The sequence below is a fragment of the Nuphar pumila genome, chromosome 16 (genome assembly GCF_984573655.1).
Source record: "Nuphar pumila chromosome 16, dmNupPumi1.hap1.1, whole genome shotgun sequence".
Taxonomy (NCBI): Eukaryota; Viridiplantae; Streptophyta; class Magnoliopsida; order Nymphaeales; family Nymphaeaceae; genus Nuphar; species Nuphar pumila.
Genome location: NC_143264.1, coordinates 61796605 through 61810806, shown reverse-complemented (window position 1 = coordinate 61810806; position 14202 = coordinate 61796605). Strand labels below are relative to the sequence as shown.

The 14202-nt window shown below is 42.0% G+C and overlaps 1 protein-coding gene across 1 annotated transcript; it reads right to left on the bottom strand.

Annotated features, from left to right (window-relative positions):
* Nucleotides 1–8712: 8712 nt before the first annotated feature.
* On the bottom strand, nt 8713–13679 carry LOC149813330 (V-type proton ATPase subunit G 2-like). Its single transcript, XM_089991265.1, has 4 exons — nt 13596–13679; nt 9405–9497; nt 9219–9319; nt 8713–9128 (listed from the first exon to the last, which is right to left on the bottom strand). Exons 2-4 carry the CDS (start codon nt 9490–9492, stop codon nt 8985–8987), a joined length of 333 nt encoding a protein of 110 aa, XP_089847391.1. The 5' UTR covers nt 9493–9497; nt 13596–13679; the 3' UTR covers nt 8713–8984.
* Nucleotides 13680–14202: the final 523 nt, after the last annotated feature.

Sequence of the window (14202 nt, the reverse complement as noted above, 5' to 3'; positions counted from 1 at the left end):
ATTCTCTACAGTTTGTATACATTTTAATATTTAAAAGTACATATATACTGACATTTTCCCAAGATTTTTCTCATGTAAACGAAATATTTTAAAGTCTCTCTCTCCACACGCTTCTTGAGATAACCAGGAAAGATGGAACTGACCCATTGACACTTACATATGAACAGACCTCACTAATTCATTTTTAATTTGGCTCCTTGTCAAAACCATTTTTTTAAAAATATATAAAGTGTCGAGCCAGTGACATAATTTAGAATATGAATGACATTATATGCAGGACCTTTCCATTACCTTAAAAATCTTGACTTGTATGTCCATTTGAAATAGTTTTGTCTCATTGCTCTCTCTTTACTCCTAATTCAACTTTTGGAATTGGTTCAGAGTTTTAGAACCGGTTTCAAGTCCTTTTAACCCATTTAAACCCTTGTTTGGATCCTAAATTCACCCAATTTGACCTAAACCCTTACCCAAAGCCCACAATGTCATATTATAACCTTGTCTTGGATCCCAATCACTTCCACCACCCTCCTACATCGATCTAGTATTACTCAAAACAACAAAATCTTGAACTAACCCATGACCCAAATACCAAACATGAACCAAACACATATTCAACCCAAATGGATCCTACCTATACTTATATTCCTACTTCTCCAAACCACTGCCCCACTCAAAATAAGCTTCAAATCAAGTTTATTTATCAAGGTTCAATGTCTTTGCAAGAATACATAAAAAGAGTTTAATAGAAAGGTATTGCAGACCTACAATTTTGAGACCCTTGACCAGTAAATAGCTAAGTTTATTGTTAGACTTTGTGGTTACCTTTTTAAGAAACTATATAAAATCTTCTTCACAATCTTGGAACAAACTTTTCAAGGTGCCTTAGATATCGAAGCAGAACTGAAACCCGATCCAAATCCTTTTTTAGAACATAGTAAAAACCTGATTCAAGACAAACCCACTGTAGGCCTAAACCCAAGTCCTCTTGACTCAATACCCAAAAAAACAATCTATTCATCACCTCCTATCCAAACCCAAACTTCACCTGTAACTACCTCACCTAAACCAAGTCTGCCTCAAAACCTGAGTCTGTTTAGAGTACAACATCAGCAGCATATGGAACATGAGATGATGGAACTAGAGATTCAAATTGTTTGTTCATGAACTACTTTAGATTAGATCAAACCAACCTTTTATCCAATCCATTCAGTCCATTTGATTCAGATCTTCAAAAAGATACAGTCGAGAACCATGGATGGTTTAGAAAGAATGTTTCAAGTTTTTATATATATATATATATATATATATATATATATTGATATTGAAGCAGAATCTGCTTGGTCTACTCAGTTTGTGGTACAGTATAAGGATCCGGTTCTGTTTTATGGGCCTATAACCCACATGGTGGAACGAGATTGAAAAAAAAGCTCAAGCGAGATATGGATTGGAATGTAAGTCTTCTCCAACTTAGGGAGAATGATGCAGGAGCAAAGCAAAAGACTCGGGTCTATAAGGATTCATTTGGATCTATTTTAGATTTTAGAGTTTTTTGATCTTTATATTTAAATATTGGATCTATCCAAAATCCAAAAGTAAGATTAGGGTTTTATTTTTTTATAAATACTTGTTATCTAAAAAGAGATCAGAGTTGTAAGATTAAACTTGTTATTTGTAAAATAGTTTTTCAATTTGCGTCAATACTCCAATAAACAATTGCATTTCTCACTTAATTTATAAGATAGATGACTGTTAACTTTATGACCTTTTTGCTGTATGGAGGTAAGAATGAAAAGGACAGGGAGACTAAGCGAAGGCAGATCATCAATGAGCCCATTCTTATAGCTAACAGAACCAAATTCGAGATCATCAACGAGCCTGAGATAAATGAGTCTAACTGGGGCCTGAGATAATGACGAACCATTTTCTCTCACCTTAGATTTCATCGAGAAAGTGAGAGAAAATGACCTGCTTTCATGAGATTTGTATCAGCATCAGAATCGTGGGTGATCAGGTGCATCAGCACACTTAAAAGTGTGAATTGATTGAATTCTTAAATGGGCAACTTTGGTCGTATCACATCGAAGCCTTTTATTTTCTTTTCTCAAAAAGCAGTTGCACAGATCTTAAATTCATGTTTCTCCCCCAAAAAAGTACGAATATGAGATTTCTGGGATTCCAGGCTCGGAATTATATGGAGTGCGTTTGAATCCCTCAGATCTCAAATTTAAGGGTTTTTGACTAGAGATCCCCAAACCCACCACCATCAGACTTTTTTTTTTTTTTATATTTACACCGAGAAACAGCACTCAAGACCAAAGACCTAGCTGTGATGGCTCTGCCTGTCGTACTTACGATCACTGTTCTGTAAAACTCCGTGGACTTACACCTTGCCCCAAGAGAGTCACCACGCTTTGGCTTGCACAAGGGATGACACCTATGGGATTTGAACCTATACCACCTGCCTAGCGGCCTAGGCCCCCAATCCCACTACGCCAAACCCCTTTGGGGCCACCACCATCAGACTTAAAATCGATGGATTTGGGCCTAAAACAAAGGATATCAGATCCTCCATTTGAATGGAGGCCAGACCATCTCTGGATTCTCCTAAGAGACCACACCAAAGTATTTCTTTTCTTTTCTTTTTATTGGCACATCAAAGTATTTCAATAACAATAGGATGTAGAAATCAAACTTTAACTACACAATCTACACCATTCACCCAAAATCGTGTCCATATAAGTTCGGTGTCTGCTCCCATGGAAATGGTGCAATTTCTGCAGAATGCACTACTTCCCATGGAGTTCACTTTTTTTTCCAATGATTTTTTTTTTTCAGTTCATCAATGGAGTTAACCTTGGTGGCACAAGAGAGCGTGACACAGGAGCCATCTCCCGGTGAGGATCTCATATTTGGCGAATTTTTCGCAATGGATTTCAAGCAGTTACGATGATTAATAGAACTAATCATCGATCCAAAGAACGAAGCAGTTTCAAGCATGAAAACTAAATCATTTCTACTGTCCAGTACCGCCTTTGTGAACTGACCTCAAAAAGAGTGCTGTACACATAATGGGATAGACAACCCATTAACCTGGCGATTCTATAGGCTTCAAGCAGCAGTCTCGCAAGCGAAAGGTAAGCACACCGATGAGCTCAATGGAATTGAACAGAAAAACAACTATAATCTTCGCATAGACGCAGATGAAAATACATCAATTCAAAGGTTTCCACGCCACAATTCAGTGCTTATAGTGAAATTTAACCAAGGGTAAACCAATATATTTGTTCATATGGATCTGAAATAAGCAATAAATGATAGGATTGTCATTGTTCCCTTGCAACTTACCGTGTACAGTTGCGCTAGAGTCTGTTTTGCTTTTGTTGAGTCTGATGTAAGCTGCCCGGTTCAGGTGAATCAATACCCCGAAGGGACAGCCCGTATACTTGAACTGTAATCGCCTGCGGGCAAAATTGTGAATGAATTAAATGCGTTGAGCTTTCTTTTGTTCACCCTCGTTGTGATTGCTTCTTGTGATTGCAATTTCTCTCCCTCTATTCTCTCTTACTCTCTTGCACTCTGATCACAAGCTTTCGCGACCGGCAAGCGAGCTGACGAGTAGGCTTGCGGCGGTAAGGAAGGACCGTCGCGCCGCGCTGGCCCATTGAAGGAAATAGGCCCGTGACAAGTGGTACCAGAGCTCGTTCTCGTGCTGGGAAAGGGACTCCGGAGTCGGTGTCGACAGAAACGCCGACAGGCTGCGATTTGTGAGCAAGACATCGTGACGCCTTATCAACACTTGCGCAACACCAAAGGCAAGGCAGTTGCCGAAGCTGAGGAGATGGGTTCATCTCGGGGCCAAGAAGAGTTGGCTGCAATTGTTAACAAGCTGGTGGAAGATGTGACTTCGCATGATGAAGCGATTTCACGCGCATGTGAATCATTCAATGGATTGAATGATGTGGTGGCGAGCCTGCAAGAGCAGGTGAACTTACTAATGGGGCAGGTCACTTCATTGACGACTACAGTGACCGATCTTGAGTTGAGGAACCGTACGTTGCAGCGGACGGTGACCTTAAATGGCGGAAATGGTGAGAGATCATCAAAGATTGATGTACCTAGACCCGCAAAATTCAATGGTTCTCGTGACAGCAAGGTCATTGAGAACTTCTTGTTCCAAGTAGAAGACTACTTTGATATCCAGAATGTGACCCTCGAAGATATGAGGATCAAGGTTGCAGCGGCCTTACTTGATGGTGATGCTATCGCTTGGTGGAGGCGGAAGCGCAATGACATGGAGAGGGGTCAATGTGTGATAGACACCTTTGATGACTTCAAAGTAGAGTTGCGCAACTACTTCATGCCAAGAAATGCGCAGAGACAGGCTTATCGGATGGTTCGTGAGCTCAAACACACTGGTTCGTTGCAAGACTATGTCAGAACGTTCCAGAAGCTTATGCTGGAGATACTTAACATGCTAGAAGACGACATGCTCAACTGGTTCATTGTAGGATTTCAGCCATGGGCACAGGCTGAAGTGGAAAAGAGTAACCCCCGTATTTTGGAGGATGCATATGTGGCGGCAGAGCGCTTAGTTGACACTCAGCGCAAGCCTTTCACCCCATCAACCAAAGTTGGGAAGAAGCCTGACCACGGAGGCAAGAAGGATGAGCAGCGCAACGATAAAGGTGAGGCGTCGACACGCCATCAATCCGAAAAGAAGCAGAACTTCACAAAGCATAACAACAGCAACAAGGGTGCGGTTGTGACATGTTGGTTCTGCGGCGATAGACATATTGTCAGGCAATGCCCAAAGCGCCTTTTAAAGGACGACGGGCAAACCAATGCTGCACGGGAGGAATGCAGCGATACTGAATGCAGTGACACTGAGACTATGCAACCAAGGATGGGGGCCATGCGATCGATTAACGCAGCTAGAAGTTGCGCAGCTAAGAACATGCAGGTCAGTAAGGAACTTATGTACGTAGAAGTCATTATGAATGGAAAGTTTACTTCAGCAATGGTAGACTCCGGGGCCACACACAACTTTGTCTCGCGGGAAGAGGCAGAGCGGTTGGGCTTGAAAACTGGGCCAAAGCAGAGGACTATCAAAACAGTAAACTCTGAGGCCAAGCCCATCCTTGGTGAAGCAAGAGATGTGGCTACTCAAATGGGGAGTTGGGTCGGCAAAGCCAACTTCTCTGTGGTGCCCCTGGACGATTTCAAGGTGATTTTGGGTATGGAGTTTCTGCGAAGCCAGAATGTGATGCTGCTGCCAAAGTTTAACACGTTGACGATCATGGGATCAGACCTGTCCCACACAGTGCAGTGCCTTACGCAGAAAGGCAAGTCTTCAGTGTTATCAGCAATGCAACTGAAGAAGGGTGTCAAGCATGGGGAGCAGACATTCTTAGTTGCAGTGCGTGCAGATGAAGGGAAGGTAGAAGCAGCAGTGCCGCCGACCCGAGCCCCTCTATTGGAGGAGTTTCAGGGGGTGATGCCTCCGGAATTGCCAAAACGTCTTCCGCCAAGACGCGAGGTCGACCATAAGATTGAGTTGACCCCGGGAGCAAAGCCTCCCGCAATGGTTCCATACCGTATGGGGTCAGCAGAGTTGAAGGAGCTGCGCAGGCAGCTAGACGAGATGTTGGACGCAGGCATTGTTCGTCCATCAAAAGCCCCATTTGGTGCCCCGATCCTTTTCCAAATGAAACATGATGGCTCTAAACGGTTATGTGTGGATTACCGTGCTTTGAACAAGGTCACGGTGAAGAACAAGTACCCATTGTCATTGATAGCGGACTTGTTCGATCAGCTAGGCAGTGCCCATATCTTTTCCAAGTTAGATCTGCGATCGGGTTACTGGCAGGTGAGGATTGCTGAAGGTGATGAGCCAAAAACAACTTGTGTCACCCGCTATGGTGCTTACGAATTTCTAGTAATGTCATTCGGGTTGACAAATGCTCCAGCCACGTTCACGACTTTAATGAACCAAATCTTTTACCCTTACTTAGACAAGTTTGTGGTAGTCTATCTGGATGATATCGTGATCTACAGCAGTAACATGGAGGAACATGTCGGGCACTTGCGAACAGTGTTTCAGGTGCTGAAGGAGAATGACCTCTGTGTCAAACGAGAGAAGTGTCTCTTCGAGAAGGAGGAGATCAGCTTCCTTGGCCACGTTGTGGGGCGTGGTGTGCTGCGTATGGATGGGCAGAAGATAAGGGCCATCCAGGAATGGGTTCCGCCAAGCAAAGTGCCAGAATTGCGGTCATTCCTCGGCTTGGCAAATTATTATCGGCGTTTCATCGAAGGTTATTCCCTCATTGTTGCGCCCCTCACTGATTTGTTAAAGAAGAATCGGGTATGGCTCTGTACAGGAGCGTGCCAAGATGCCTTCGAAGGCTTGAAGAAAGCCTTAGTGAGGGAGCCAGTGCTGCGACTGCCTGATCATTCGAGACCCTTCGAAGTCCACACGGATGCCTCAGACTTTGCCATTGGCGGAATTATTATGCAAGATGGTCATCCGATTGCATATGAGAGTCGCAAGCTGAAAGATGCAGAGAGCCGTTACACAGTGCATGAACGGGAGATGACCGCCATTGTGTATTGCCTCAGGACCTGGCGGCACTACCTTTTGGGTGCCGAGTTCGTCGTCAAGACGGACAATGTGGCCACGAGCTATTTTCAGATGCAGAAGAAGTTGACGCCTAAACAAGCTCGATGGCAGATGTTTTTGGCTGAGTTCGACTTTGCCTTGGAGTACAAGGTTGGAAAGACCAATGTTGTGGCGGATGCCTTGAGCCGGAGGGCTGAACTGGCAGCTACGCGCGCGGAGCCTTCTGAAGTGCATTTGGAGGGTGCATTGCTGAGCCGCATTCGCGAAGGTACGCAGTAGGATTCAACCGCACAACATCTTGTTTCTCTGGCGCAGGCAGGGAAGACTCGACGATTTTGGGTACAAGATGGTCTCCTCGTAACAAAAGGGGGACGCATCTTTGTGCCACGGTGGGGAAGCCTTCGCCGAGAGCTACTCAAGGAGTGCCATGATACACTATGGGCTGGCCATCCTGGCCAGGAACGGACCTTAGCACTTCTTGAGCGCGGCTACTCTTGGCCGCAAATGAGAGACGACGTTGAGGGGTATGTGCGGACATGCCTCATCTGCCAGCAAGATAAGGAGACAAACCAGAAGGCTGTCGGTCTCCTTGAGCCTCTACCAATTCCAGAACGTCCTTGGGAAAGCATCTCTATGGACTTTATTGTTAGTCTACCAAAGGTAGAGGGCCTCAGTTCTATTTTGGTCGTGGTGGATCGTTTCTCAAAGTATGCCACCTTCATCTCAGCTTCCAATGAGTGTCATGCAGAGAAGACTGCAGAGTTGTTCGTAAAGCATGTGGTGAAGCATTGGGGCATACCAAAGAGCATTGTGAGTGATCGCGATGCTCGCTTCACGGGCAAGTTCTGGCGTGAAGTATTTCGGCTACTTGGCTCTGATTTGCTGTTTTCAACAAGCTTTCACCCGCAGACAGATGGGCAGACAGAGCGCATCAACGGGATACTAGAGCAGTACCTTAGGCACTTTGTTAGTGCCAATCAGAAAAATTGGGTGAAGCTCATTGATGTGGCACAGTTTTGTTATAATCTGCAGAAGAGCGAATCTTCAGGCCACAGCCCGTTTGAGATAGCCACGGGGCAGCAGCCACTGACCCCGCACACTCTTGTCGCACAAGAAAAGGGAAGGCCATCCTTCGCCTATCAGTTTGTTCGTGATTGGCACGAGCAGAATGAGTTGGCGAAGGCATTCTTACACAAAGCGGCAAAGAGAATAAAGAAGTGGGCGGACAAACACCGTCGGCCCGCAGGGTTCCAAGTTGGGGACCAAGTGTTGGTGAAGCTATATCCTGGTCGCACAGGCATCTTCCGTGGGCAGCACCGCAGACTACTCAGAAAGTATGAGGGACCCTTCACCATCACAAAGAAGGTGGGCAAGTTGGCATACAAGTTGGAGTTGCCCCCAGACTTCAAGGTGCACCCGGTGTTCCACGTGTGCAACCTCAAGCAGTTTCATCCAGATGATGGAGATCCGGAACACAGTGTGCCACAACGCGCTCCCATCATGCAGAGGGCCCCGGCAGCACAACGGGCCGAGAAGCACCTCAGTCAGATCCTTCGCCACAAGGTCAACTACTTGGGGCAAACGAAGAAATACTTGGTGCAGTGGGAAGAAACAGCGGAACCAACGTGGGAGCCTGCATTTCGAATGAATAGCCGCTACCCGGCTGAAGTCAAAGCTTACCACGAAACAGATGGCGCCGAGGACGACACATGATTTGAAGGAGAGAGCATGTTCCCTTGCGACTTACAGTGTACAGTTGCGCTAGAGTCTGTTTTGCTTTTGTTGAGTCTGATGTAAGCTGCCCGGTTCAGGTGAATCAATACCCCGAAGGGGCAGCCCGTATACTTGAACTGTAATCGCCTGCGGACAAAATTGTGAATGAATTAAATGCGTTGAGCTTTCTTTTGTTCACCCTCGTTGTGATTGCTTCTTGTGATTGCAATTTCTCTTCATCTATTCTCTCTTGCTCTCTGATCACAAGCTTCCGCGACCGGCAAGCGAGCTGACGAGTAGGCTTGCGGCGGTAAGGAAGGACCGTCGCGCCGCGCTGGCCCATTGAAGGAAATAGGCCCGTGACAGTCATGGTTTTGCATCTATTTTGTTTCATTTTTCCATAAAATAAGGAAGTGTCGAACATATGTTGACATTGGTATATAGAATCCCAAAATCATATGTGGACATCAGATAAACTCATTATATCATCTAAACAAGAAAAAAACAGTACAGCCAGTTAAGAGCACCTCCAAAGATGATACAGCCGAAAAAAAGACATTCGAAATATGAAAGACAAGAAAGCTAGGATTCAGAATCCCATCAGAAATGAGAGCTCACACATATGATAAGACGACAAGCTGCTGAGGATATTCTCTTAGTTCTTCACGGTTGTGACCTGCCTGAGAAGCATGTGAACCACATCATGCGATATACTCGAAGCCTCCTCTTTCAGGTTCTGAATCTTTGATTCAGTTTCTTGTTCAAGGCGCTTCACATTAGCCCCAGAGTCACCACTGCTCTGTTTATTTGAGAGAGAGAGAGAGAGAGAGTCACGCATATGATGGTATAAAACATAAAAATTGGAGCACATAATCCAATGAACATTTACCTCTGCAATTTTCTTCTGAAATTCAGCTTCCATATGAGCACGATACCGAGCAATTTCTTTATCAGCTTCTTCCTTTGCCTGCTTCAGCCTGGCCATTTTTGCTAGGGACAGAGCAAGCTCAAGTATTTAGTGAAAATTGTACAGAAACTCATCCACTAAGCAGATAAAACAGAGATGTGAATGTACCAGCTCTGGCAACATTAACAATCTGCTGAGCTTCTTGCTCTGCAGCAAGTAAAAGCTGAATTCCTCCCTGACCCCTGTTGGAATCCATGATTGCTGCAAAAGACAGTTCCATGATCTTAGTATAGAAATAAGGACAATATAAGGATAAAAGAAGAACATATAAGAGAGAGAGAAGACCCCAGCAAATTACCCCATAATCTGTTAACCCAGTCAATCTTTATAGCAATTTGTTGGTCTCTATGGATTGCAATTGATCAATTAAAAGGCTATTATATTTATAGTTTACATTTCATTTCCTTTATTTTGTTTCACAAGTTCCCTTTTCTTACTTCAATCTATCTTTTAGACGACCTAGTGTACACTGTAATATTGCTGCATGATGACCCCAGCCTGTTGTGATAAGCTCGGGCTCAGCTTATGCTCACATGTTTACTAAACGAGCCAAGCCTGAGCCTTGTTCTAAGATTGTTCACTTAAAAAGGTGTTCTTTTAAGCTCATTTAACACAAACACAGACACACACACACATTTATAAATTTTAACATGAGCAAAGGACTTTAGAATGGTAACCCTGCTCTTCCTTTGAAAGGGAGGCCAGGGTTCAAATCCTGTCCTCATATATTAATTTGTTAGACAAAGAAAACAATTCTTTATTGTGAAAAATATGACTCAGCTCTGCTCAAGCTTGGCTGAAGTTGAGCTTAAACAAGCATCAAGCTGAGCCCAAGCCTGGTGCCCCCGGCACTAAAAATCGAGCTCGAACGACCCAGGCTCTACTTCACTAAGCTCCAAGCTTAAACAAACTCCATTCATCCAAACACAAGTGATGTGCTGAAGGCACTAAGGCGAGCTCGATCAGCCCAGGCTCTGGCTAGGCTCACATGCATCTGTATTAGCATAACCAGCAAAAATGCTAGCTGACAGTCTGACAGACCACAGACAGAACAGACTGAAAGCAAAATCAACTTAGCCAACTCAGAGTACTATGCACATGAACCCAGTGCTTATTTTCATAATTTAACCTAGCACATCAAAAACATGAGGTGGAATCCCAATAAATTAGCCCTTGTTGAATGGCTTCCACATGTTAATTAACGTGATGATACATCACACAATGTAACTTCTAAACACATACAATGATTACTTCAATAGAATAGAATGACCAAATCACCCTTATACACTTGCTTTGCGATTACCTAATATCTAGATTTAGGATCATACACTAGAAGATGAAGTACAATTACATTTCCTAACACATGAATATTGTATGCTAGGCACTGGAAGTGATTAGTTCCCACGGAAATTGTATATGGAAAATGACAAGCTTGGAAACTCTTTAAAATACTGTATTAGTGAGGACATATATGTGCTAGGCCTGCCATCAGTATAATATAAGATGCATTCTCAAAAGAAAAGTAAATAATATAGGGGATGAATCAGCCTGTAATGTTAAACATCAACAAATCCAACATAATGGCAATTAAACCAGATCATGCTTAAAAGGAAAAAAATTCCACATAATGGAAAAAAGCTTGGAAATTTTGCAAAGCGATTTCATTCACTAAGAGAAAGAAGATTGTAAAAGAGTATACAAAGACAATGGTACAAAGGAAGGTGGGAAAATAAAGAATTACCCCTAGGATACAATGGAAAACAGAAGACTTACAGGCTTAAAAAGTAAAATATACATATGGGCAAGCACTAATAAGTTCAACCGGCACAACTCCCTTCAGAGGATGATATACAATTATAAGTTCCAAATGTATCTGAAACATCCAACCTTGAGGACAAGGTCTGTTCAAAAGATGAGGTGAATGTTGTTTTTTAGAACAAAGCAAGCAGATAACAAGGAACAATATCCTGAATGAAGAAGATTCCAGAGGTCGTCCATTCCTCTTCTAATCAATTCAGATGTAAAATATAAGTTTAATTTTATTTCTAGAGAAATCATGATCATGATTATGAATAAAGTAAAGCAATACAAAATCTACTAAACTAAATGAACAACAGAACAGCAGCTAAAATGTCATGGCAGCGTTTTCACAATCCTAATGGTATTTTGATAAAGTTTGTAACACACAAAATTACTCCTTAAAAAAGTTCCCTACCATTAAAGGCAATCATGTTTTATATTACTCAAATGCCTTTTTCAGTTATATGAAAGTACTAACATGGCAATTGACGTTCATCAGGTGTAATAATAGTTGGTGCACTTGTTAACATCCACATCCACCACACTAGTGCAGTTTCACACACACATCCATCTGCAAACCTATGCATAGAAACATACACATACAAATAACCACAGCCACATAAACACAAGACAAGCACACGCATGCAGGCATGCATGTGCAAACAGCACACACATATACACGCATGCATGCACACACACATGAAAGGAAAGACGATTCTGTTCAGGACCTTATGATTTTTAGCAGACCAATATACGATAGATCAGCAAGACTCTTCTTTCCTCTCTATAGAAAGAAAGAAAGAAATTCAGGAAAAGAAAAAGAAAGCCTACACAGGCTCAAACAGCTTTAATAGTGATGGATACAGCTCCTACTTAAGAACTGATTGGACATAAAATGCATAGAATCAAAGATTTTACCAATATTTTTTTAAGCCCCATCAGTAAGAAATGAATACGCAAAAGTTTCACTCAATGGCTTCTAGGATCTTACATTTCTATCCAGATATCTTCTTGTCACTCTAAAAAATAAAAATACCTACATGCCAATCCAGTACATATAGATCTAGATCCAATGTTCCAAATCGCCAATTGTAAAAGAAAAGTTTATCATATACCACTCTCTGACTAAATTTTCCTCAAGTCCATAAGAACCTCGAGGTTCTTATAGTGACAGTGCTCCCTAAATTTTCCTTAAAGCGACAAAGTTACCCTTAGGAGTAATGTAATAGCATAGAGAATATGTCCCAGTAGAGAATTTGACTCCAGGGAAGATATTTTCTGAAAACTAGTTCCTGTTAAATGTTTACTAATGTATGGCTCCGTAAGTTCAAAATGCACAAAAGTACTTTAGAGCTGATGCAAAGAAAAGAAAAAAAGAAAAAGGTCAAGAGCTAAAATCATAAATTAATTAAAATTTTATTTAAAACAATCTTCAATCATAAAAAGTCACAATAACAGGGCCCTAAAATATACAAAAATTAGAAACAGGCAAAATACTTTTCAAAGGAGAGCAGAACTGCATAAACAAAAGCAGCCAAAGAACCTTCAAATTCAAAAGAACACTTGAGACAAGATTTCAACATCCGTTTAACTAGAAAGCACCAACTCCATATCCAGATATATGGTGAAAGGACACCAACTAAAGCCCTTTGCTCCACTCAGAGCGCAAACAAAATGGGATTCGAACATTAACCATCTATGCTCAAACTGCAATTTAGATCCACCAGAGCTCAACGAAAAAGAATAAAACTGCTTTCAGAATAAATGAATAAACAACAAATTCTTCTATGATTCGTGTTTCCAAGCATATAAAACCTAAATTGAGACATGTATCTTTGGGAGCAAAAAGTAAAGCAAAATCATTTGAACATTTTCTATAACCAAAACTCAATCCGAGCAGCAAAATCAATGCCAAACAACAACAAAACACAACCTCCCCTTCCTCTCCAAAATCGGCAGTCAAGATTTTGATCTTCCAACCACAACAAGGTATACCAACGAAGCATGTTATCTGCCCAAAATCCAACTAAACAAGACAATAACCAACAAGAAACAACTAAACAGACCTTATTTATCACGTCTAGCCATAAAAAACTAAACTTGGGTCATCATCAATTCACAAAAATAACAGCACAACTTTGAATTCAACTTGGTTCCAATTTAACTCACTACAAATAATAAGAAAAAGAAAATCATCACACCATACCCAAGAAAAATCCAAACAGGAGAACACCCAAACACTCAAAATACCAATTCTCAACAAATAGCATATACAAATCTCTTCTAAAAACAAAATAGCATATGCAAATCACAGTCAAAATCATACAGATTCGATGAGGAAATAAGTAGAACACTACCAACAAAAAATTTACTGATTTATTACTGCTTTCAACTGTGCTTGTAAAAATCCAAAAGAAACTGAAACCCAAAGAAGAAGAGGAGGCGCCAGACGAAGCTAAGACGGAAAACAGAATTTGGCTGTAAGGGAAAAGCACCAACCTTGCAATCACGCCGCCTCGTGAGAGAGAGAGAGAGAGAGAGAGAGAGAAGTCCACAGGAAACAATGAAAGTCAGTCCTTGTACCACGGGAATCATGGAGGTGCCAAATGGATCGGATACGGTTTTATAATGACCGATCAGTATCCGGATTCGATTCGGATCAAATCACGAACTAGGTCCGATGATTTAGAATTGAATCCGGATTGATGTTAATTTTGCAAACACTAAATCGGCTAAGAGAAAAGAGGAAACTTCAAGTCCAGACCCAAATACAAGCTTGATCTGATGAACCAGATTTGAACCTGGATCTGTGTTTTGTATTATATATATCCAGTATGAAAGGATGAAAACCTGTTATTTTACATGTGAAAAAGCACACACAGATTGGCTTTGATCCAGATCCAAACACACTAATAGAAAATACTGATCGGGGAGTCTTAATCTGAAAACTGAAAAGGGCATATCACATAAGTCCAAATCCAATCTGTAAGCACTTTGTATTTTATTTGAGATCCTTTTCATAAAACCATAGTTGCCAAAGATGGGTACGGGTACAAGATACAAGCACTGGTACGAAAGATCCTCAAAGTTTGGGGTACATTTTTAT

Bases quoted from the DNA above. Each gene is read 5' to 3' on its own strand.
- LOC149813330 (XM_089991265.1), bottom strand. From the start codon at position 9,492: ATGGATTCCAACAGGGGTCAGGGAGGAATTCAGCTTTTACTTGCTGCA. The intron at 9,320-9,404 runs GTACATTCACAT...CTCTGTCCCTAG, and splicing joins TGTTAATGTTGCCAGAGCTG to CAAAAATGGCCAGGCTGAAG. The intron at 9,129-9,218 runs GTAAATGTTCAT...TCAAATAAACAG, and splicing joins TTCAGAAGAAAATTGCAGAG to AGCAGTGGTGACTCTGGGGC.